The following is a 24,709-nucleotide window of genomic DNA, read 5'->3' on the forward strand; positions in this document are numbered from 1 at the left end:
CGTTTTTTTCCTCATTCTCTTTCCCCAGATTCGCTTCTACTGGTCCATGCGCCGTCCGAACAAGCGCTGCCGGTACATCTGCTCGATCGCGGACGTGTGCGGCCGGCCCGAGTTCCGCGTGCTGGTGCAGGAGACGGCCGAGGAGGACATCGAGCTGCGCGACGCGACACCGAAAGCCGTCTGGCAGCGGATCCTCGAGCCGATGGCGCAGCTGCGCAAGAGCTGCCAGATCGTGCAGCTCTTCCCGAAGTACATCTCGGGCGAGGATCTGTTCGGGCTGACCGAGCCCGCGGTCGTGCGCATCCTGGAGAGCCTGCCCGGCATCGAAACGCTCACCGACTACCGGTTCAAGTATGGGCGCAATCCACTGCTCGAGCTGCCGCTCGCCATCAATCCGTCCGGTGCGGCCCGCACCGAGCCGAAGCTGAAGCACACACTGTCGTGGAAGAAGCCACACACGCAGCGGACCGGATCGGTCAGCCAGCGGCCCACGTTCGTGCCGACCAGCTCGCCGGCCGGCGAGGTGGCCTGCCCGTACAGCAAGCAGTTCGTGCACTCGAAGAGCTCGCAGTACAAGAAGATGAAGCAGGAGTGGCGCAACAACGTGTTCCTGGCGCGCTCTAAGATCCAGGGCCTGGGCCTGTACGCGGCGCGCGATCTCGAGAAGCACACGATGGTGATCGAGTACATCGGCGAGGTGATACGCACCGAGGTGTCCGAACTGCGCGAGAAGCAGTACGAGGCGAGGGTAAGTTGGTGATTGATGGTTGGTCGTAGGGAGTTGTACGACTTATACTGACAATTCCGCATTTATCATTCCAGAACCGTGGTATCTACATGTTCCGGCTGGATGAGGAACGGGTGGTGGACGCGACGCTAAGCGGTGGGCTCGCCCGGTACATCAACCACTCGTGCAACCCGAACTGCGTGACGGAGATCGTCGAGGTGGACCGGGAGCTGCGCATCATCATCTTCGCCAAGCGGCGCATCAACCGCGGCGAGGAGCTGTCCTACGATTACAAGTTCGACATCGAGGACGATGCGCACAAGATATCGTGCATGTGCGGTGCACCGAACTGCAAGAAATGGATGAACTAAGCTGTTACGCATCCCGGAGAAGAAAAAAAAACGTAAAGCACCAGCCAAATGCCAGAGCGACGCGTGGTGGTGGTGGCCGTCGTCCGTGCATTTTCTTCACACCATTGTTACCTCGTCATCCAATGCAGTTGTAAAATGTAGATTAGTGTTATGTGCGGGTGGGAAAAGCGGTTGCTTCGTCACCTTAGGTATATATTGTTCCGCACGTTATAAGGCTCTTTTAATTGCTAGTGTTTAACTACAGGGTTTCGGTATTGATTAGGTTCAGCCTTTTTTTGTTCTTTGAGTATTAAGCTTAGATGTTTTAGATTCTCTTTCCTTTTTTTAAACTATTTAAGTTGTACTACTCCGGGCTTAAGCACTCTTAATTTCATGCTTTATTTAGAGGCAAAAAGTTAGACGATACACACAAGGCTCTGACAAATTACAAGTGTAGGGATGCAGCAATACTGTAAAAAAACAAAAACAAACAAAAACACACAGCAAAACATAATTCTAAGTAGTAACAACCTACCTGGTAAGCGTATGTGTAATTATCTGTATGTTTTCAATTTTTATAACTCATTTGTTAATTGTGCGAGCTAGGAAAAAGGAGCTAATGACATGTGTGGTGGTTAAAAGGGAGCGCGCGTTAGTGTTATGTTGCACCGGACCGTTGTAGTGGGGACGAAACGCACGGCTTTTAGAAAGGCGGCGTCGAGTTCTGTGTGTAGTTAGTGTTTTAGTGTATTATAGTGCGCGCTCGGCCCGCACCGAAACCCCCCCCCCCCCCCCATTGGCGCGATACGATAAGTGAGTAGAACAATAAGGTGATAGTTAATTAAATGGCAAAGAAAACGGGGAAAGCAGTTATATTTTAAATGACCACGTTACACAGCGTTACACGCACGGTTTAACGGATTACATCTTGACCCTTCCCCCATTGTCGGGTGAATCGATGAGAGACTAGCAAACGTTAGGATCAAAGGTATATACACACTCATTACGGCAAACAAATATATATACACGGGCGCGCGCGCGCGCGCGTAAGAATCATACATATAAAGCGTGTATGCAGAATATATATATCTACATGAAAATATATATTTTCGGACGATTATTTTAGCAGCAGATTTTGCTATATACAAGATTGAAAAACTAATGTCGAACAAAATCCGAGCGCGGGGGAACAAGCACACGCGGAGACGCTGCGAAATGGCAATTGTTTGCGGTTAGAGAGAAATAAAACAAACAAATTACTACCTTTATGAAACCAATCTGCGTTGAGAGAGAGTAAAAATACGCCCGAACGTGCAACCGTTTCAGAGAGAAGCGACGTTCTTGTCCCCGGGCATCAAGCCTTATCCATTCAACACGTGGGACACGGATATTTCGGGGTTCCATTAACTACATGTAAAAGGTAGGGAAAGACGGGTTTTCATGGGAAATAGAATAAAGTGGGTTGGCCACGTTCGAGGATCGTGCCGTGTAGGGTAAATGTGTACTACTGTATGCAATGAAATGAGCTTTCTTTGGTATTTTTACGGGTTCGTTTTCCGACTGACGACTGCAACGGCAACGATCGTCAGCATGTACTTTTCTAGTACTCAAACAGAGGGCGCTGTCGTGTGCCAAACATTTCTGCCAATTTCTGTAACGAGAATTTGATCAAAGCAACCATTTGCGTAATTGTTAGCTGTGGCGAATGAGAGGAACGACACTCGTCGCAGTACACATCTGGCAGTGGTGCAGTTCAGAAGTGCAGTGTTAGTTTCGGTTTAGTGGACAGAGAAGAAATACATTACAAGTCTTTGAAGAATACAGGCGAACAGGCTTCGGAATATGGCCAGGTAAGAATATCCTTGGGCGGTACTAGGTGGCTATAGGAACTGGAAGAAATAATTACCGTTGCCTGGGGGTGAAGGCATGTCGGGAAATTAGTGAGAATAACGGGTAACGATACTGGGGCCAATGTCGGACCAATTGTAATGATGCTTCACTTCACCAGAGATAATCGATGAATATTAAACTCTTCAAGCAGTAAGTTTGCTAGGTACTGTAACTAGGGTACAATTATTACTAGCGATTCCCAAATTTATTTTCTGTGTCGGCTGTACGGGTAGTTGCACAAGGTCCTCATCATTTGCCTCTAGCTGAACCATTTGAATCGAATGGTCAGGCTACTGATATTCAGTGCTCTGGCCTACAACCTCATGATTTTGAAAACCTCGGAAAAACTCGATAAGCAAACCAATTAATGTAATTTCATAGGCTTCTATGCGATGTGATGTTAAGATCGCTACGAGTAGGCTTTGTATATTGGCCCCAGATTTCAGAGGTTTTCCAAATTAGAGGGACAAAAATGTACTGGAAATCAAGGGACTGAGGAAAATGTTCAAATAAGAGAGGTTTTTCAAATTGGAGAGGTGTCAAATAAGAGAGGGTTCACTGTATTCGATTTCAACTCGATGGTCATTCGTGCCCAACCGGCACCGAACAAGTTGAACGAGAATGATCCATGCAATTTCTCGATTTGCTTGGGGTGAAACCGTTCGTAGAAAGCATGATACTTCTTAAATGATTCGATTGGTAATCCTGAAAAGGACTGTTGCTTTGGACTAAGTGTGTTGAGATGTACAATTCTGGCTCTAGAGCCTGCGTTGGAGCAACCATTTACTTCTTGGCTGCTGCCTTCTTGGGGGCTGCGACTTTCTTTGGCGCAGCGGCCTTCTTCGGAGCGGCCGCCTTCTTGGCCGGAGCTGCGGCCTTCTTTGGCTTCGGTGCCTTCGGCTTGGCAGCTGCCGCTGCCTTGGCTGGCTTGGTGGCCTTCTGTTTCGGGGCTGCGTCATTCAGGGCCAATTTCATTGTGGATGGTGCCACCCCCATCTGACGTGCCAACGGCCGAATTCCGATCCCCGGATTTTCCTTCACGCGCGCCTGGAGGTCAGCCAGGAAAGCGCCGGTCCGCACGCAATCCCGCCGCTGAGAATGTGGTTTTCGTGCTGCCACCGCTTCGTCGTCGTCGCTGTTTTCTCCCAGCTCACTCCGGATCGCCTTCACCGTGTTCAGCGAACACTGCACGCACTGCATGATGTCGCGGTTGTCGCGTCCGGCGCGGATCATCATGATGCATGTGATCCGCTTCCACAATATACTCTTTTTTGGCATTTTTTTGTATTACGGGATGTTTTCGCTGCTTGTACCGTACACTTTTAGATGTCGAATGACGATTGCTTGTTTTCCTATGCCAACTCGATCACGAGTTATAAACAAAAATGTAACTGTCAAAATTATCCCGAACGCATGTTTATGCTCATGCTGCACCTTGGCACTGGGGTCCCTCGAAAATGGGAACTCGACTGGAAACAACCTGGAAAGCTTGTGTCACAGTTTCGATGCCACTGTCAAAGAAATTGGAAAAAATGCTGTTGCATTTTTTTTCCGAAAATACCTGTATTTTTGCTCTGAACACGTAAAAATGATGATTGTATCGTGTAGGTAACATGTATATGTTTCTAAAAAACTACACTTTACCTCCGAAATGTATTTACCGGAAACAAATAACGGGATGCAAGTGCGAAAATGCAAGACGCCACAGTGGTACGATGGGATATTATGAGCAATATTTTCTGTAAATCGCACGTAAGACGTTTTAGAGGTTGTAAAATAGTTAGTTTAACATTTTTCCTACAAAAGTACATCAAAAGCATGATGTATGGTAGCAGTAAAGTAGAGTAAAATGGTAAAACAAAATGCATCTTTCTGACACCAACTCGACCCAAAACGAAATGACATTTGCTTATTTGGGTTGGCTTGGTGTAAGGAGGTAGTAAAAAATAAATCATGTTTCAAGTAGTTTTGGAAATGGTACATGTGTAGATTGATAAAAAATACGTATTGAAACTTGTTTCATCATTCAGATCAAAAATATTACCGTACAATTCGTCATAAAATGCAAACGAAAGTTTGTTCTACGTGGCGTCAAAGAAACAAGCGATGGGTGACATATGCAGGCTGGAATGGGTCAAATAAGGGCACAAATCCGAGGAGAGATTTTACTTGGCTTGAACTTAATTATTACCATATTATATCAAATTTTGAATGAGTTTATAAAAGTAAGCTAATACATCGATAACATAAATCGATGTAAAAAACAGTCCACATACCAAATTTGTTCACAACAATGTACTGGGGTGTTGTTGTTACTTTAGGTAAGGCAGACTTCCGCTGCGAAAGAGTTGTTTCGCATTTGTAGAGAGGTGTGTTGGATATGCAATTAAAATGATTTTTTGTCAATTGTTGCTAACATGTGTATTAATTGTACATTCACAAAAATGCCTGTATGAAGTGGGTGTAGATATCGTTATATTCGCGATGCCGTCCAATGTAGTTTCAAAAGAACAGCAAAAGTGAATGAATGTGTTCCTGCTCCGATACGCTATCGCCGTTGTTGTTCCTTCCATTCTTCGTGTTATAATATAACTACGAAAGGTGCTCTTCAAGATACGTGGGTAGTGCTTTTTACGAAATTTTACTCATCAATTGTGTAATGCAGAATAAGTTCCCTTTCAGATGATTAAAAAAAAATCTTCAACCAAACAGATATAAAACAATGAATGAAGTGGTTACAACCATCCTCTTCAAACAAAAATATACGACCATTAGATACGTTTTAGCAGAACACCGAGATTTTTTGGCTTCCGTAGAAATACGACAAACGCGAATTCTACGCGGTATTCAACCTGTATTACAAAAAAAAACATACGTGTTTGTTGGATGAAACATCAATTTGACATTCAAAATTAATTTACTTGTAATACACTGCTGTGATTGCTTGTCGGTTCAGTTTTACACCACCCTTCTACGAACCAGAGCAGAGAGAAAGTATCGAGTCATTCTGAGACTGAACCTCGTTTCAGTTCTCGTTTCTCGCTGCATGTAAGCGTAACCGAGTAAGTAATTTCTCAAATCTTTCCTTTTTCCTGTATTTCCTGGATTTTATTTAATTTAAAGCACGATGTTCCGGTTTGTATAAGCAACGTTATCGTAAACCAAAAGGGCCAAACGTTTCTAAAAAATCGTACATAACTGCTTTTTTGGTGTCCATCTTGAACCCTCAAAAACCCTCACAACGCCTTTCAAAAAACCTCGCCAGAGTGCAAAAAACCATCGCTTTTGGAGTGATGGCGTGCTAGCGAAAACCGCGGTTTTTGCGTTGCGGGATTGGAATTGAACAAAAAAGCACCCCGAAGTATGTATACAATCCAACAGAGAGCGCTAAATGCTTTACTGAATGAAGAAAATTGTTTTAGAACAAGTGCGCGCTGTAATCTCTTAATTGATGGTAGTTTGTAAGCGAACTGGCCAATTTGGTCTGATGTCCTACCCGTACGGGCCCTGGAACAGATTCTAAACCGTTAACAAGCCTTAGAACTTGCCCCGAGCTCATATCGGTGTTGAAACTGATCCAGAAACCATACCGTTCCTGGAACATATCTAGACTCCCCCCCCCTCCATCCCAGTCTTGAAATTGATCTTGAACCTAATCCGATTCAGGAACTCATTCAAATCCTAGAGCTCGCTCGCTACCTACTCCATCTCTTACTGGTCCTGGAATCGATTCCCCAACCATATCGTTCTTAGAATTGATACTGAGCTCATTTCTATTCAAAACTATACCATGTCACGAACCTACTTTAATTCGGTAACTGATTCCAGCAGAATTTGTATGTACAAAAAAAATTGGAAAAGCCCAAATGATGTTCAGCCACTTTCCCAAACCCGATCGAATTCGGGGACGATCGTAGCGATCGTCAAAATGACATAAAATGATAGTTTCCTTGGATGTTTTTAAAACATTTTGCCTTATTGTACGCATAGCTGAGTAGGGTACTTATAGAATAAATTAAAGCAACCGTTGTATCTAGGCAACTGTAACTATCGTTCCTCTTCAATCGAGTTTGGGAAAGTGGCTGGTAAAGTCCTTCTTTTTCTGTTTTCTTTCTTATTCATATTAATTTTTCATATGGTTTCACATTTGATTGCCGATGTTCATGTTTTATTTGATAAAATTTACTCATTATTGTCGCAATATATGTTAATCTTAATCATTCGTTTGCAGTCTCTTTGCACACTTTTTCATTTTGGCATTACAACATATGCATTACTGTTCTATCCAGGCTTATAACGACTTGTTAACTACCACGCAGCCAGATAGTCAGTCCTTGCTACGGGGGGACGGTTCTGTTGGGAATCGTTTCTGCAATAGTTTTTTTTAACTCTAGCTATCACAATATCATGTACAACCCAACTCATTACATCTGTGATCCATTCCATTATGAACTTTTACATTAAAAACCTTGTCTGTAATATCGTTTGCTGTACTCTTCTGAGTAAACGCAATGAATTAATTCATAGAAAAGTCTGTTCATAACAGGTTTAAGTAAACTATCCCTTATGCTAATGAGAAAACACTTCCTTTTTCAATAAATAACTTAACTGAGAAAGTGACACAATTCACTCTTCCAAAAAACAATTAACTATATGGTGCGCTTTGCTCTCAACTGCCAACTCCAGCAAATGCTTGTAAACTTCTGAACTGATCTTTGATTGATCGTTCATTAGCGATATGCACTGCCTGAAAACACCCACCATGTTGTGTTTACTGCAAAATTCAATCACTGACAAAGAATCTAGCTCATGGTGGCTAGCAAAGATATCAATAGGCCGTTCATTGAGTAAATATTTGGCCACTCCAATGTGAAGACTATTTGCTATACTCCTGGACTTTGGATTCGACTGAAGCCATTCTCCGTAGTTCAGTGCATCGTTCAGCAAATCCTTTAGATTGTTGGAACATATTTGCTGCAGCAGTGTGCTTTCACTGACCGTTGCTCCAAAGTCGATCAGTTTGTGTATGGTCGCTTCCACTCCCACAATGAATGCGTAGTCTAATGCGCTCCATCCAAAGAGTGTGTCCCTTACGTTGATGATTCCAGAGCGTATATTTTCTGCTAGGAAATCATCTTCCATCGAGTACAAAATTGCCAGGTGAAGAGGCAGCCTGCCACCGGCATCTTTAACGAATGCAGCTGTACCATCGTTCGACAGCAAGTCACGCACCCGCTCGGAGGACTTGTTGACAACGGCATAGTGAATCTCACATCCTTCCCGGGATCCTTCCAGGATCATCTCATCAAAAAAGGTGCGCATTACAAGCAGCTGCGGCGTCCAGAACGATCGTGACCAGAATATGCCCCCATGCTTCATACGGTCCTTATTTTCGTACATCCAAAATCCCGCAAAGTACTCCGCCAGTATTCGGTGCGTAAACACTGGCACGTTGTTCTCCAGTCGTGGAACGATTCCCGTTTTTTCCGTGCCATCGACTATATCCTGCAAGATTTCTGCTGCTTCCTCCTGATCCGCAGCGTACATCAGCTTATCCCTGATGCCGGCACTAAACAGGACGTGCATAGCCAGCAGACCATGCTTTCGCTTGACTTGCGCGTTCGTTTCGGTAGCTTTAATCTGGTGAATGGGATTGTCCGATATAGAATCTGTAGAGCCGGATTTTTCTTCGTTCAATAATTTAAGCTTACGGCTTACAAAATGCTCAAAAAGTTTCAGCTTGATCAGCTTGGTTTGCAGGAACCATTGTTTCGACACGGTAGGCCGCAGGAAACGGATATGTGGCTTAAGCAGGGGTATCGCAACTTCCGATGAAACTTTTAGAAACAGTGGCAATCGGTACAGCTCTCCCAGATCGTTCAAAATGGCGCTGTACAAAACGGCAATGCCTGTAATGCGATCGCTAGCAGTACACTGTTTGTAATGCTCCATCTCACCATCCAGACATTTCCGCCAGTACAGTAGTTGATCTCGCTGGCGAAACGGCACGAACCGGAACATGCTGCTGCTGCTGGGGAACGATTGGGCAAACTCAGCCATCATGTTGTACGGTCTGGTTGAGATGTAAACCGTGCGGATGGCCTCAAGGCTCGCTAGCTTGGCGACGCACTTAAACCCAAACGCGGTATAGAACGGGTGTATCGTATCGAACCCATCCAGCATGAGGATCAGCTTGCGTTCGTTGAACTTCATTTGAAACAGCCGAATTTCCAGCGACTGTGCGCTGGTCAGATCGGCCGCCTTTAGCTCATCTTCGTCGAGCAGAATCTTACCATCGGAAAGGTACAGCAGTTGAACGATTCTGTTTAACTCTTCGTTTTCTAAATAATTCCCGGCCGGATTTTCAGTTGTAATGTTGATCACATACTGCAGGCCGTAAAGAAGCCGGTACAGGAACGTTAAGGCGGTTATATCATCGATGTCGTTCGGGTGGCTCCTGCTTAGCTGTGCGAAAGCGGCGGAATGTTTTAAAACCTCCACCCGTACGACGTACAGCGAATCGTCGGTGGCTGACAAACGGGTGGACAGCCACGTCAGGTAGGCAGACTTTCCGGTACCGGCTTCACCGACGAAGATGTAAACCTTCTCCTTGTCATCGCCATGCCTTAGCGCATCGGGCAGCTTGTCGAACTCATCCTCGGATGATAGTATCGAGTTCAGCAACGAGCGAGTATTCTTGTTGACAAATGAAATTTGATCGAAACTTATTGCTTCCTCTTTGGGAGGATAGTTTAAGTCGGTGCTTAAGTCGTCTTCGTTCAGTTCTGATGGGAGTGCAGTGTTGTATGGCACGATGGTGCGTGAAACGTACGTCGGCTTCAGCGCTTCAAACTGGTAGATGTTGGAGCGTTCATTTTCTTTGTCGTCTGCTTCGTCACCTTTGGTCAAAATTTTATCCAAGAAGCTCAAACTATCCTCATCCCGCAGGATATCGTTTACAGCCACTGACGTCCCGAAAGGATACAGGATTGCCTGCTGCTGGTACAGCTTCTTCCTCGCGTCATCAGTTAGATGATGGACGTACAGCTCGTCTTCTGACGTTCTGGTTCCGTCAAGCTTTTCTATTAGAATAATTTTCAACCGGTAAAACTTCGCCAAAAGCTTAATTTCTTTGTTGATTTTGTGTTCGAACTGACCCAGGATCGCTATGACGTTGGTATTGAAGGGATTGACGTCGGCCATAAACTCCATCACCTGGTGCAGGGTTTTGAGAAATCTCTCCTTCAGCACTGTTGCCCGGCTGTCCAGGAACAGGTAGGGACAGTTGGCCAGTGCTAGCGTTTGTGCCACGATTAGGGAGGACATTTTCATGCCTGTTGAACCGCGAAATGTATAAACGCCAACGAATGGCTTGTCTTCTATACATTTGTATAGTATCTTTTCCCTAAGAAGATCCTCCTTAATGCGAACGTTCCGGTACTCCTGTTGCCATTGGTTAACAGTTTCGTTTGGTGTACCGATCAGCTTGTCAACCGCCTCGTTAGGTTTGATTTTGCTGAACATTGTTTTTAAATGTTTAAATTCGAGAGGAATGTTTTTCATCGACTCAAACATATCAAAGAAAAAGTTACTGTTGGTGGCATCCCGATCCTGCACCCAGAGGGGAATTCGTTCCACCGACTTTTCGATCATCATTGTTTCATCCAATGATTCACACACAAACACAAACTGTTCGCAGAATGTTTTGAAGGCGTGATCTACCTGCTTATAATACGAGCCTGCTTCCGGGGATGGGTGGTTAGCGTCGATAAACGTGTCCTCTATGCATATTTCCAGCTCGTTCCATTTGATACTGCTGTCATTTTGATTCTCGTCCGACAGCAGCTTTACGTACTCATTCCTGAACGTTGCACTAACTCTACCCATGGGCGTTGAGCTATTTGCCGTAATAAACTCGGGTTTGAATTTAAACTTTCCTCGCTTGACCTTCTCTACACATTCCGCAATGAGCTTCCTATACACATCGAACAGAAAAACGTTCGATTTCATTTCTTTGCCATTTTTAACGTACATTGCCCAGAATTGACCCAATTTTTCTACACTCGCTTTTCTCGACTCGTTGATCAGCAAATCGACGACCTTTTCATAGTTGAAGCGGTAACAGGATGCCCCAATATCTTTGTAGAAGTACATTATATCGTCAGGCTCATATTCCTGTGATATGAAGTAATGCATCAGATTTACATCAATCTTTGCGTTCGTGCACAGCATGTACTTGGGCGGCGTCCCAGACGAAGATTGCTGATGAATTTCCAGGTACGAAGCAAAGTACATCGAGACAGAAAACTGAGCCTTACTGTCCCAATGCTTCAGCAGTGCACGTTTGGTAATGAATGATGCATCTTTGGTGGGTGTAGCGCTGGCCGATTTTTGTTTGTGTTTTGCCTGGATGTAAACGGCACCCCCGGTGGGTGATAACGCTGAGGTGTAACGAAACACGACGTCGTCGAATTTGCCCGCAGTGGGGTCTTCCATTCTAATTACAAACTGGTTCAGCTTGTCTTCCCGATGCAGATTGTAGGCACGTAACAAAATTATCATCGCCAACCGCAGATGGTAGGAGCTGCCGTGTAAGGTGGATCGTCCTTTGGCTGCCTCACTGTTTGCCGGTTGTGCTGCAGCAGTCGAGGGAGGTATGGTTGCTGTTGTCACAACCTCTGGGGTTTGATTATTTCTTACAAGGGACTCCATGTTGAACTTGCACTAGAAAATAATTGGAACTACCTTATTAATGTTTATGTCAAGTTGACATGAAGAATTCTATATTGAAATATACGTACGAAGGTGTCAATCAGGAATAGAAATAGAACATCTGAACGCTATAATACATTTGTGGGAGGCAACGCTTTTTTTCTTTGAGCAGTATCTGAAACAGATGCGCCAGTTTTTTTTTTAAACACAAACCCTTACAATCCATCCCCCGATCGTTGGGCTCTGTTATGATTCGCCGTGAGTGAATCCCATGGCTCCGGTATGATGCTAGAAAACTTGTACGCTATCCGGCACTGCGGTACATGCTAATCCATGACTGCGGCATGTTTTCATGATATGTCAAAACAGCTAGTTCTGACGCTTTGTGTCCTAGAAAATGTGCCGTACTCAGACATTTAAGTTCCACGTTACCAGATAGCGTTAACGTTTTCAACCATACCGCCGCTGATATGAAATTAACTCGCTACGAATCGTAAAAGAGACATGCTGTTGTCTTGGGATGAATAGCAAGGCCCTGTATAAGCCCAACATTTGATTTATCTATTTGGCTTCCAGGAACAAACGAACTGTCTTTGAATGTGGCTCCTCACGTACAGTTCGATTGGTCCCGGGAACAAAACATATATAATTCAGTTTATTCACGACAGCACAACCTTCCCGTTTGCGAACATCGCGTGCAAAACTCCGCAAATAAATTTCACCGAAAATCGGAGTTTTGCTTGCATCTTAGGCAAACGTGATATACCCGCCATGTCGTGTAGAAACAAATAAATGAATGAAAAAAAGACAACATATCGGTGTTAAGATAAGCACCATAAGACCATAAGCCATTTTCCCAAACACGATCGAAAAGGGATTCCTGTGCCCAGAGATACATTCGACTACTTTACTTTATTTTAAGAGTGTCCTATTCTGTTATCAGTACAGTGTGGCGAACTGTTGGTAGAAATTCCATTGGAAAGCACAATTTCATGTTATATTTGACAATCGCTTCGACCGGTCCCATTTAGATCGTGTTTAGGAAACTGGCTACATATCAGGTGCTAGCCATTACGGACTCTTCTCGTTAGGGTGTAATCTAATCTGAATCGTCTCTACCGTAGCATATGGACTATGTATGTCTTAAAAAGTTTTTGGGACTCATCCCGAACACAGTGGATGTTCATACGATTCTTTTTCAATCAATCCCATGACGACGACACGTTGCTTGAAAACGTGGACGATATCCAGAACTGCGGGACTTGAATCTATGAATACGATAGATTTGCTCTATTTGTCAAAGCGATTTGACATTTGATGTCTGAGAATGTTTACCGTAATCATGAATTTCAATTCCAAATTTCCGAGTATCGTCAACATTTTTAACTTCCAGACTGCGAAACTTACATCCACGGCTGAAGCACATTCTCTCGGTTATGACAAAACCGCTGACGTTTTGTGTGCAAGAAAGTGTACCCCACCCCTGTATTTCGATTCCACAATACCGAGTATCGAGAACGTTTTTAAGCATCGTGCCACTGTCACAGCATAGACCCATGGCGAATCTGAAAAGTGTCCAGCTGTCTTCGAATTAATCACAAAACCCCTATGTATAAAAAATCCAACACTTTTGTGATTAGATAATGTTCAGTTCACGAATTGAACATTGACCCAGATTAGATTAAATCCTGTGGTTTGAGCGTTTTGGCCACGCACTTAATTTTGGCACTATGTAGCTACCATTTTGACAATTGGTAAGAGTCAAGTTGCTGCAAGAATGTTTCAGCCTGAAACGTCTTGCTTTATTCTCGGAACTGTCCTCCGGGCTACTTGCACCCGCGCACCAAACGGCCCTGGCCGATCGCAGTTTACTACCAGAGCTGGACATTGCACTTATTCCACACACTCTCTTCTGCGCAATGAGAACACTTCAGGAACTGTTCAATCAAGCATACTATGCATCCAAGATACTATGCTGCACGTATGAGCTAATTGAAGAATTTTCATTAGTTCAGAATGTCCACAATTTCAATTTCACCCCTAACAATTGTCTAAGATTGAACTTGGAAGGCACTGGCGGTCGTCGCAACTTGACGGTCTTGACACTTTAGCGCCTGATTTTAAACTCCTTTGACCATAGCGTGTCTTGGAGTAACGTGACTGGCCAAAGCAAAATGCGTTATCAGTGCTTCTTTTATCGTATGAATACTGATACCGAAGACGACTAGCGATTAATTTGCGAATTGGAAAAGGACGCACATTTTTATCTTAACGTCTTAATCTAATGCCATGTAATCGTTATCGTTGTTTTAGTTACGTACTTTTACTGATATTGCCCTGACTTGACCTGGTAATTATGGTCTTGATTTTTATACGCAGGTATTCTGTGCAAGAGTCATGTGTTTAGTTATGAAGCGTGAAAGTGTGTAATTTACCAGGTAAATTAAGAGTTGCTGGTGAAACATTACCTGATTCGTTCTTATTTTTCAGAATTTCAACATTTCAGCAACTTGAAAGTGCCTGCAGCTTTAACTACCCTGTATCATGTCAGGGACTGAGTGTGAACGGAACTACCTCGGATTCAAGGACGTACATTCGTAAATTAAACGTGTTGCAATTACGGGATTAAGAAGGCCTTGGACAGATGCAGCTGCACCGGTATAGAGTCTTCTCGTGCGTAAAAGGAGACCTAAAATGATAAACAAATAAATTGTTGAATTCGACGATCATTCAAGCTCAACTAGCACCCGGCAAGTTGAGCAACAATGATCCGTCATAGTAATCTGTCTTGATTATTTTTGGAGTAAACCCGTTCGAATGAAAGCATGATAGTTCTCGAATGATTCGATTGGTAGTCCTGAAAAGGACTGTTGCTATGGACTAAGTGTGTTGAGATGTACAATTCTGGCTCTAGAGCCTGCGTTGGAGCAACCATTTACTTCTTGGCTGCTGCCTTCTTGGGGGCTGCGGCTTTCTTCGGCGCAGCGGCCTTCTTCGGAGCGGCCGCCTTCTTGGCCGGAGCTGCGGCCTTCTTTGGCTTCGGTGCCTTCGGCTTGGCAGCTGCCGCTGCCTTGGCTGGCTTGGTGGCCTTCTGTTTCGGGGCTGCCGGCTTCTTGGCGGCCTTCTTCGCACCATCCGCTGCCTTAGGCTTCTTCGCTGCGGCGGCCTTTGGCTTCTTCGCCGCGGCACCGTCAGCCTTCTTGGTTGCCTTCTTGGCAACGGTCTTCTTCTCACCGGCTGGCTTCTTGGCCGCAGTCTTCTTCTTCTTCTCCGCTGCCGCCTTCTTCGGGGCAGCTGCCGCCTTCTTCGGGGCAGCTGCCTTCTTCTTCTCTACCACCGGCTTCTTGGCGGCGGCCGACAGCTTGAACGAACCCGACGCTCCGGTTCCCTTGGTCTGGACCAGCTTGCCGCTGGCGACACCGCTCTTGAGCGCCTTCTTGAAGAAGGTGGCCAGCTTGGTGACGTCAGCCTTGTAGTTGGCCGCCACGTACTTCTTGATCGCCTGCAGCGAGGAACCGTTGCGCTCGTTGAGGGCCTTCACGGCGGCCAGCACCATCTCGTTGACCGGAGGATGGGCGGCCGGCTGCTTGGGCTTCTTGGGGCCGGCGGCCGCCTTCGGCTTCTTGGGCGACTTGGCCGCAGGGGCTGGGGCAGCTGCTGCTGCGGCGGTCGGGGCTTCGGTCGCTGCGGTATCGGCCATCGTACTGAGATTTCGCGCTTTTCGGTGGGAATTCACTGGCACACTCACACACGGATGTTTATGCTTGTGTTTATGCTCATGCTGCGCTTGGCACTGGGGTCCCTCGAAAATGGGAACTCGAGTGGAAACAACCTGGAAAGCTTGTGTCACATTTTCGATGCCACTGTCAAAGAGAATGGCAGAAATACTGTTGCACTTTTTACCGAAAATGCATGTATTTTTGCTCTGAACACGTAAAACTGATGATTGTATCGTGTAGGTAATATGTATATATTTCTAAAAAACTACACTTTACCTCCGAAATGTATTTACCGGAAACAAATAACGGGATGCAAGAGCGAAAATGCAAGACGCCACAGTGGTACGATGAGATATTATGAGTAATATTTTCTGTAAATCGCACGTAAGACGTCTTGGAGGTTGTAAAATAGTTAGTTTAACATTTTCCCTACAAAAGTACATCAAATGCATGATGTATGATAGCAGTAAAGTAGAGTAAAATGGTAAAACAAAATGCATCTTTCTGACACCAACTCGACCCAAAACGAAATGACATTTGCTTGTTTGGGTTGGCTTGGTGTAAGGAGGTAGTAAAAAATAAATCATGTTTAATGTAGTTTTGGAAATGGTACATGTGTAGTTTGATAGAAAATACGTATTGAAACTTGTTTCATCATTGAGATCAGAAATATTACCGTACAATTCGTGATAAAATGCAAACGAAAGTTTGTTCTACGTGGCGTCTGACAGATGTGCATCAAATGTACAAGCGATGGGCATGTGGAAGCTGAAATAGATCAAAAGTGGTTGCACAGGGTCGAGATGTTGTGGACGGAAATTGAATTAAAGTTTGAGATAGTGTGATACAGGAGTAGGTCACAGGATATAATCCTTAAATATTTGCAATATAATCAGCAACGTTGGTAAAACGTTCACGGCTTGTACCATTAGCATGTACCGTAACATCCCGACGGCTAGCAGAACTGACCAACGGCTTGGGTGTTCACCACCTCTTGGAACAAGCTTAGTCAGAAGTTATGTATTAACCATTTTATCATGGACTAATGGTTTCTTTTAAATTATACATGACTTTTAAATCTAGAATTGAAACTTGAGAGGGATTCCTTGGATGTCATTTCTTTGCGATACTCTTGCTGTAATCTTATTCAATCGATTGTGAAAAATTAATGCAAATATAAATGGAAACGAACTATAGGAATAAGCAATAATCTAAATAAAGTACACACAATAAATTGTGTCATTTTTGTGAGCTGTTTTGAAACAAATCAAAAAAAGAGAATTAACAAATTATTTTATTGAGGATGTTGTTGTTGTTAGTATGGTTTAGAGAGGCTTTGGCTCCTGCGGAGTTCTTTCGCCTCTTTGTGGGGAAAAGTTAGACTATTAGATTGTTATAGATCATGGAATAAATGTGATAGAAATTTTAGTAGATTTTCTTGTTTCTGTGGGTGAGGGGAAATATTGAGACTATGTTGGAGTCAAGATGGCAAGTATTTCTAAGTTGAGTGTATCCGTGGCATTCTGTTAAAAGGTGGAAGATTGTTATATCGGTTCCGCAGAATTGGCAGAGAGGAGGACTGGATCGTTCGATGAGATGGCTGTGGGTCAGTCTGGTGTGGCCTATTCTTACTCGAGTAAGGATCTTTTGGTCTCGATGTTTTATTACTGATGGCCATGGTTTGGTTGTTGTTTTCACTAGACGAAGGAAGTTGTTCTTGGTTTTAAACCATTCCTTTTCCCACGCCTTTCTTATTTTTCCATTTATAATTTTATTGAGGATATTCCTGCTTGGAGTTGGAAGTTTTTTTTGCTCTTTTAACGGCTCAGCTTTTGCACTGGCGAGTTTGAAAAAAAAAAGCTCGCATGCTTTTCATACATTCCAGCAGGCAGCGCTAGTAGTCCATTTTTAACTTTAGAACATATTAGCACACAAATTAGCTGAGACGCAAACCGAGTATTCAGCATTCCGGCATTTTTTTCTTCTATTGTTTCCTCAATTTTAAATAGTTTTTTTTTTCAAATTGAGCAGGAATTCTCTTTAAAGGTAGTATTAAAAGTGTAAAAAAAAACATAAAATTGAAAGCTATATTATAAAAGTAAAGAAAACAGGCTTCAAATGTTTTATTTCTATAAAAATTGCTCTGAAATAGTATAAAAATGTGTATTTCTTCACTAATTACAAATGATAAAGCATCGACAACAATTCATTACAATCATAATTGACAAAAAATTCACTTTTGTTCTAGGATCTAGTAAAATTTGTGGTACTTTTGGATTTTGCTTTTTCCTGTAGCTTTACACTTGAGGCATGAGGTCACTCATGAATTTTTGCTTGTCTTATTATAAAGCAATGTTTTTCTATACAACTAATTTTACATATTTTAACTCGCTCATTGTGTCTGTTCCCGGATGTGTGCACCGCTTAAACACACGCCATGATGCGTTTGCTTCATATGCAAAGTACGCACACACACACACACGGATCCGTTCTAATAATTTCATCTCAATCGATTGTAAATTAATTACACCGACCGGTAATTGCCAATGTTTGTATCAATTTATTTTTCAACGAACGACCGCTGTGATTAAACTCGATGCAAATTCGGGAATCGATCGTCCCATGCGCCCAGGCGCCCACACCGTTCACCTAGCCGGCAGCATAACCTGCTCTTCCTGCTCTGGTGGGTGATGGGAGTGGATGGGCTGTGCGGATACTACGATGGGGTAAAAGTGTGGCGTAATCTCAACCAAGCAAAACAACCGGACCGTTGTGATGGTTGTGAGGTCAGGCAGAGTGTCCGTGTGGTAGAGACGGGCCCGCAGCAGCAGCAGCAGCAGCAGCAGCTACCAGCCAGCAGCAGTCAGAGTCGAGCCATCGAGAATAACGAATAATTAAAATGAAGAGCGAATCTGCCGGATTGCGGTCAATTTCTTGTATCACTTCACAACCAGCCTTCCGATTCTGGCTTTGCCTGCCACCGGCAGTCCCGACGTGCCCGAAAACCATATTCGAAAACTCATAGTTAGTAATTATGTTTTGGGATAAGCGCTTGAAATATTTATGCTTCCCGCTCCGATACGGTGGATGGACGGACGGTTCGTGAAGGCCTTTCGCCCGCCCGGCGACTGTTGCAGGCAGCAGCGCCGCCCCCTCGCCGGAAAATGGGACGAGTGGTGTCAACCTGTGGGGCTGGGGTTTTGTTTGATTCTATTCGCAACTGACGCAAGGGGGATACACAGTGGCGGAAACAAAGAGGAGATGGGATGGGGTGGGAATCACGCTGTGTTGAGTGCATTTTTCCCTCGATGCAGTTGAGCTCTTTGTTTTGCTCTCATTCGCGTGTTGATCCGCACGCGCGCGAGCGTGCCAATTGGAGTGGAGTAATAGCATGTCCCGCAACGATCCGGTTGGTGGCCACAATATTGTTCGATGGTTTAGTTAATTTACAGCCCGGGAACAATCGAGAGTAACAAAACCCACACACGACACAATGGGTGCGGGATCGGTGGTCCTAGCTTTGCCCTCAACTCTTTGCTCATTTACGGTGCGGTATGGTAGTGGGATTGGTTTGCATAATGTATGAGTGGCAGGCTGAACACGAGTTGACGTGAGAGTTTGTGCGTGACACTTTCTGCTGCATTTATGTTTAGGTTTTTGAAATGAATGTGTGTGATTTTGAGCGCTTCAACAAATACTCTTGGCGGGAATAATTATCGTTAACACAGTTTAATTCACGGTACTAGCCAAGGCCCGGTAGAATCTACCGGGAGCTCGTTAATTCTGACATTGAGCTCACAGTAGTAGCTCCTGGAAGTGCTTCCGTAAGTAAGCTATACCGTTCCTGGAACAGACCATGAACTCATACCGTTTCTGGAACAGTTACTGGGCCCATGCTGATCACGAACCCTTAACCTCCAGCCAACCCATACAGGTCCTCGAACTGATCACAAACCCAAGCCGACCTGGAACAGATACTATATCAATAAGGCTTTGAAATTATTACGGTATAAGGCTATTCTGCTTTTACAGAGGAGTGGTAACTGCAAACATTTTCAAAGAGTTAAAAGGAAACTGTGAAGCTGAGGGATTCTGACCGAATCGTGCAGTGTTTGGTCGTGTGCTGACTTTGGGGTTTGATGTTTTTCTTCCTCTCATATGGGTTTCCCTGCATTTGCGCCTGCATTGAACTGCATTGAAATTTTGGGCTGCGGTCAATATGGTTTTCATACGTTCTATATGAATGGGAAATCAAGAGATAGATAAAAAAATCCAATTTGATAATTACCCAGTGAGAAAAATTCAGATTTGATCTTTGATCTATTGATCTTTATTTTCTCTTAGGTATTTGCTAGAGGGTAACTGAACATTTACTCGTCTCTTTTAAGCATACAATTAGAGATTTTTAGTTTACATTTTACTGCCATTGTACACAGTACCGTCTGAACGACTACGCAGCGGCAACCGTTTGTCAGTTACATCAGAGAGTCCAATTGGCGACTTTAAGCTGTTTTTATTGTGGCAATCTACTTTGTGGCAAGGATAATTAGAGACTTATTATTATTTTTTATTATTCACAAAAAAATACGAGCTTAAATGTTTGACAACTTCACTTTGGATTCTACTTTTGGCAAATTTACCACTTGCTTGTTGACAGCACAGCGACAGCGTCTGACATTTTAAGCCTATGAGAGTCTACGAGTCTATGTCTATGTCTCTAGTCTATGAGAGTAGTGGCTTACTAACTCTTCTTGTTTACCTTGGTTTCTACTTACTGGAAACTTTTTCCATATCTGCTCGATTAGTACTCGATACACCTGAAATTATTGATTTGTGTGTGATGTCAATTGGGTTATCACTTGCGTTCCTCCTCACACCATTCAATTGCAGCTTATAATACGCTTCCATTTTGAAACTGTAAACAAAGTAGCACAACTGTTTGCTAAAAAAAACTGTCCGTCTTTGAAATTAAAAATTAATTGTCTATTTGACTGAAATGAAACAATAATAGGGTACCGAAACGCGATGGAGGCAGGGGTGTTGATCCGGCTGCGATTGCCCGACGGTATCACTGATGTGCCGGTGGCAGATGCTGCCGCACGCACGAACCGGTCAGCGAACAGTTCATCACAGATCAACGCATCGCTGATGATGTCCAGTTCATCGATGCCAGCCGATGCATCGTGTACCGGACACCGCCACTGCATCGAAACCATGCACACGCACACACAGAGTGTGCATCAGGCGAAAAAATTAAATCACCGAACCAAACCGAACCGGTGGTGTGCCAAGCGTACCAAGCAGAGTGACAGTTTTTCCCTCTCCCTGAGCTAGAGATAAAAACGGGGTAAGCCGCTGTTTAAGCTTTTGTTTTGTTTCCATTTTCTATAGTTTCATTTTTGTGCAATTTTTTAAATGTGTATCGCTATTTTTTAGCTGTGCTGCTGTTGCTGTGTGTCCGGGGGAAAAAACAGTTCAACAAAACCGTTTCCTTCTTCGCCCATGTTCCATGTTTGGTAGCACCGCACGAAGAAAATAATCGATTCCCATTGCCTCACTGGAAAAGCAGCACACACGGTGGTGTGATGCTGCTTGGACGTTGAAATGGTGGTTCGGTTTGAAAGTAAATCATACCACATACTACACTCGTCATAAAACATTCTGAACTTGCAGCTTTCGTAGCTCGTTCGTGCAGTGCACTCTTTGCTGTTTTATGGGGGGGGGGGGGGGGGGTTTGGAGGGCTGTGGGCTTGATGTTACCATTTCCCATTCGCTGTAGATATCATTTTTGTGGGCTTGCGGGGCTCGTTCAGACAGACTACCATCGAAACCGACTCTGACAGTTAGTTTGGTCGAGCACAGGTCGAGCCTCGCAGTAATGGTTTCTTCGGTTTTACGGTAGACAGTAGTGTGGGGTAGGTGGGCAGAATGAAGCAGAGGTATGGTAGAAGTATTCTTTTCACGAGCGAGGTCGGCACTGTTCAAACCATTGAAGGAAGAGAATTATTTTGCTTATCCTTTGGCAAGCTTACGAACGCAATTACCATGAAACGCCCAGAGAAGTCCGGATGCTTTTCCTATTGTTTTTGTGTGTGTGTGTGTGAAGGCCTCTGCGATGGCGCTACTACGTACCAGCACTAGAACAAGAGACTATCGAAGAAAATGGGAACGTTCAATGCCTGGCAGTCGGCTAGCTTGCTCCGCAGAGATTATGATCTAGATATACTTCGATCCTGCAAATCCCTGCCACGTACGACCTCGAAGAACATCGCTAGCGTATATAGCATCAGCACAAGTTGCGGGCATTTTTTTGTTGTTTTTGTTGACGTTAAACGAGTCTGGGAATTGAGCCACGGTGCGCTCGCCGAGCCTTGGTACCTGCACAGGATCTCCCGCTCTCCTGCACAATCATTCTGGATTCGGTACGGTAGGAATAATCGCGCTCATCGCCGCCATGAAGGCAATCGGTTGTGTTGTGCCCCCGGGCATCTTGACCACCACCACCACCTCCACCACCGAGCATTGAAAGCGAAGTGCGGAAGTTATCAGTTTCGGAAATTCCCACCGGTGCGGTGTGTGTGTGCCTAGCGTTCCGACGTGTGTGTGTGTGTGTGTGTTGCTAATGCTGTGCGAGGGCACACGCTGCTAAGCATAGTGAAACTGGCTAGTGGAAAGAAGTTTTGCGCCCAGCTCCATTGATACACCGCTTACACCTCGTTATGATGATGAATGAACACTACAGCCCCGATGGGTCCCGGAAGATTTAAGAGCAATGGCGAAGGAAAAAGTCGCTAAAAGAGAGTGTGTTGCGCTTGCGAGCCTAAGCAGTTAGGCGAATAGAGTTCAAGATGGACATCTCGTTCGGATGAGCGTCGAAAAACTATTGGAGCTGTTCGGGTTTGCTGTGTACGTAACTGTAACTTTTGTGATAGATGGTACATTTGTGATATTGTAAAAAAAACTTTGCAAAGGTGCGGCCCCTCTATTGCTTGCAGCTCAAGCTCAAGTTGAAAACAAGCAGCAATTGTTGTACTACAGCAATTAATTAGAAATGTATTTTTTTCTCTATCCTTCCCGGTTTAAGCCCGAACCGCTCAGAAGCGGAAGCATTTTGCGCTCTATTTGTCTGTAAAATTGAAACGAGCGAAATGCGGCGAAAGTTTCCTGTCAACATCAAACATACGGGACTTCTACGGGCATACATGGGGGTCCCCCGCATGCGAGCAGGGAGTAGGAGTAAACAGGAAGTGTATTATCTCGGTTTTGAGAAATTTTGTTAAAGCAATATCCCGCCCGCCCCGCGTGTGTCTGGCGTGTCCGGCGGCATCCCCGGGCCCAAGCGCGACCCGTTGGACGAGTTGGAAGTAATAATAATAAAATAAATTATAGAAAAAGGCGTAACGAAACCGAACGGAAAAAGCTTGAGCTAACAGAACCGTTCGACATGTCCGACTTGGAGAGTTGGTCGTGCAGGTTTGCGTGAAGTGAAGGAGCGGGCGTGGAGGAGCCGTTTTTTGTTTCAAAAAAGTGCCAGTGGCTATCGGGTGCGGGCAGCGCCGGGGGTCTTGGTGGTGGCATGGAGCATTGCAGCCGATGTACAGACAAAGTTTGCTCATCATTCTAATCGAAAGTTGGTCCTTGCCTCTTGGGAGATGGACACTGATCCTGCACCGTGTTTCGTTCTTGTTTGGAGAGAAGTTGCCACCCGGCGGCGTGGCTATCATCGGTATCGGTGGCGTGTGCTTCTCGACACGGTGGTGAAGCTTGCATCCAGGGCACTCTGTGGGATCAAGTGGGTGTGTGTGTGTGTGTGTTGGTTGCAGAATGGTTGGGGGGAAGTTGAGCTATCAATTTTGCGGACAGAGAACATTGAAGCTCTAAATTGGAGTGTGTCCATGATATATCGTGCACGGCGGCTGGGGCATCAGTGTCAGCAAGGGGCCACGACATATGAGGATAGTTTTGGAAACTTTTTATTGACATTCAACGGCAACGACAGGTCTCGGTGCATCGGCCTAAAGGCTGGACAGGAAATAGATAAAATTAATCGCTACACACCCAACCGGGGAACCCGTGCCGCGCTTAATCCTTAACAACTCCGTTAATGTTCGGGCTTTGCTGAAATGAAGAAGCCGCCGTCATTAAAGAGCTCACATAGGAGAGCGCGCTGGCCCATCATTCATCCGAGCAAATAAAACGGTTAGTTAGTACTTGGTTGGAGGGCCAGTCCGACAGTGACACTCGCCACACCACACGATCCAGTGAGGTGCGCATAGATGGTAACGAATCGCAGTTCCTGGGGCATTGCCATTGCAGGAGCTTCCGGAACTGCCGGAGCGGTTTTGTTCCAAAGAACCGGGCCCTAGCTTGAGCGTGTACTGTCCATGCAATGTCCCACTGGAGAATTGTAAAACTCCCCAACATCCCCACTCAAATACACTCTTTCGTGTGGCTATCGGTACGTTGTCTGGTCGTGGGTAATGCCCAGTGTCCGAATGTCCGACGGATGATCCCCAAGCCAACAACCGGGGGGAGAGCGGCCGTACGATTCCATCTGTGTGGACTCTGGCGAATGGTATTGAATTGCAAATTTTTTCCCACCCAACTCCTGCACTAGGTCGTAGTGTCTAGCTTACCAGTGGCGCTTGTTGTTACATTTATTTACCGTCCTGGCAGGGATGAGAGCAGAAGAGCTCACACCGTCCGTCCGGGGAGTGGGTTGTGCTAGGTTTGCAGAAAATGCGCATTTTTTTATGACCCGAGCGCGCGCGCGACCCAGGGACTTCCGGTTTCTCTTCAGCGGGCAGAATTTATTACCGGTGCCGGGTTGGTATTGTTGTTACCCGGTACTGTCAACCGGGGATGGGCGGACTGACACCGGGACAACCGAACGCGGGGCGGCATAAATCTTGCAGCAAACGGGGTTCGATTCGACAACAACCCACCTCCGTCGGGTCAATGTTTTCGCGTTTGTTTAGATGCGCGCCCGGGTTCGCTCGAACGGGAATCCGAGATCGTAGTGTTGCGATAGTTGACGCGCGAGGTAGGTGTGTAAGCCCTGGGGGACACTGTTTGTTGGACGTTCGGATGCAGTGAGCACACCGGGAAGAGTACTTTTTGATGCAATCGTGGGCGACAATTGGGAGCGACAGGACACACAGTTGAACGTGGGGTCTGCTGTTTTGCTGCGGATATTGCAGATTGATTTAATTAGAGTTGATGAAAAATAGAATCGTTGTCGTCGATGTGAATTCGTCAGCATCATCGGACGTTGTGGATTTGGAGTTGGGGATGGTAGCGCTAACTTTTTG

At 45.0% G+C, this 24,709-nt stretch overlaps 4 protein-coding genes across 12 annotated transcripts in view; 1 reads left to right on the forward strand and 3 right to left on the reverse strand.

Moving 5' to 3' along the window:
• Positions 1-2,350, forward strand: part of LOC121598407 — a 33,091-nt gene extending 30,741 nt beyond the window's left edge. For all 6 annotated transcript variants that reach the window (XM_041925209.1, XM_041925214.1, XM_041925212.1 and 3 more), the window contains 2 exons: positions 29-748; positions 823-2,350. In XM_041925209.1, coding sequence (XP_041781143.1) covers positions 29-748; positions 823-1,098 — 996 coding nt within the window. In that variant the 3' untranslated portion in view covers positions 1,099-2,350. The remainder of the gene's footprint in view (positions 1-28; positions 749-822) is intronic.
• Positions 2,351-3,750: 1,400 nt separating this feature from the next.
• LOC121599003 (histone H1-II-like) lies at positions 3,751-4,203 on the reverse strand. Its single transcript, XM_041926426.1, has one exon. It carries the CDS (start codon positions 4,201-4,203, stop codon positions 3,751-3,753), a length of 453 nt encoding a protein of 150 aa, XP_041782360.1.
• A 2,923-nt stretch (positions 4,204-7,126) lies between these two features.
• On the reverse strand, positions 7,127-13,930 carry LOC121598409. Of its 4 annotated transcripts, none has more exons than XM_041925219.1 (3): positions 13,725-13,930; positions 11,769-11,854; positions 7,127-11,691 (listed from the first exon to the last, which is right to left on the reverse strand). In XM_041925219.1, exon 3 carries the CDS (start codon positions 11,677-11,679, stop codon positions 7,594-7,596), a length of 4,086 nt encoding a protein of 1,361 aa, XP_041781153.1. In that variant the 5' UTR covers positions 11,680-11,691; positions 11,769-11,854; positions 13,725-13,930; the 3' UTR covers positions 7,127-7,593. The 4 variants fall into 4 exon arrangements, with proteins under 4 accessions (XP_041781153.1, XP_041781151.1, XP_041781150.1 ...); XM_041925217.1 differs by having other exon boundaries at positions 13,555-13,930; XM_041925216.1 differs by having other exon boundaries at positions 13,420-13,930.
• Positions 13,931-14,431: 501 nt separating this feature from the next.
• LOC121598413 (histone H1C-like) lies at positions 14,432-15,436 on the reverse strand. The gene has a single exon (XM_041925232.1). The coding sequence runs from the start codon at positions 15,377-15,379 to the stop codon at positions 14,615-14,617; it is 765 nt and encodes a 254-aa protein (XP_041781166.1). The 5' UTR covers positions 15,380-15,436; the 3' UTR covers positions 14,432-14,614.
• Between the last annotated feature and the right edge of the window lie 9,273 nt (positions 15,437-24,709).

Source organism: Anopheles merus, chromosome 3L (assembly GCF_017562075.2).
Source record: "Anopheles merus strain MAF chromosome 3L, AmerM5.1, whole genome shotgun sequence".
In the NCBI taxonomy this organism is placed as follows: Eukaryota; Metazoa; Arthropoda; class Insecta; order Diptera; family Culicidae; genus Anopheles; species Anopheles merus.

Coding starts and splice junctions, on each gene's coding strand:
- LOC121598409 (XM_041925219.1), bottom strand. CDS start 11,679: ATGGAGTCCCTTGTAAGAAATAATCAAACCCCAGAGGTTGTGACAACA.
- LOC121599003 (XM_041926426.1), bottom strand. CDS start 4,203: ATGATGATCCGCGCCGGACGCGACAACCGCGACATCATGCAGTGCGTG.
- LOC121598413 (XM_041925232.1), bottom strand. CDS start 15,379: ATGGCCGATACCGCAGCGACCGAAGCCCCGACCGCCGCAGCAGCAGCT.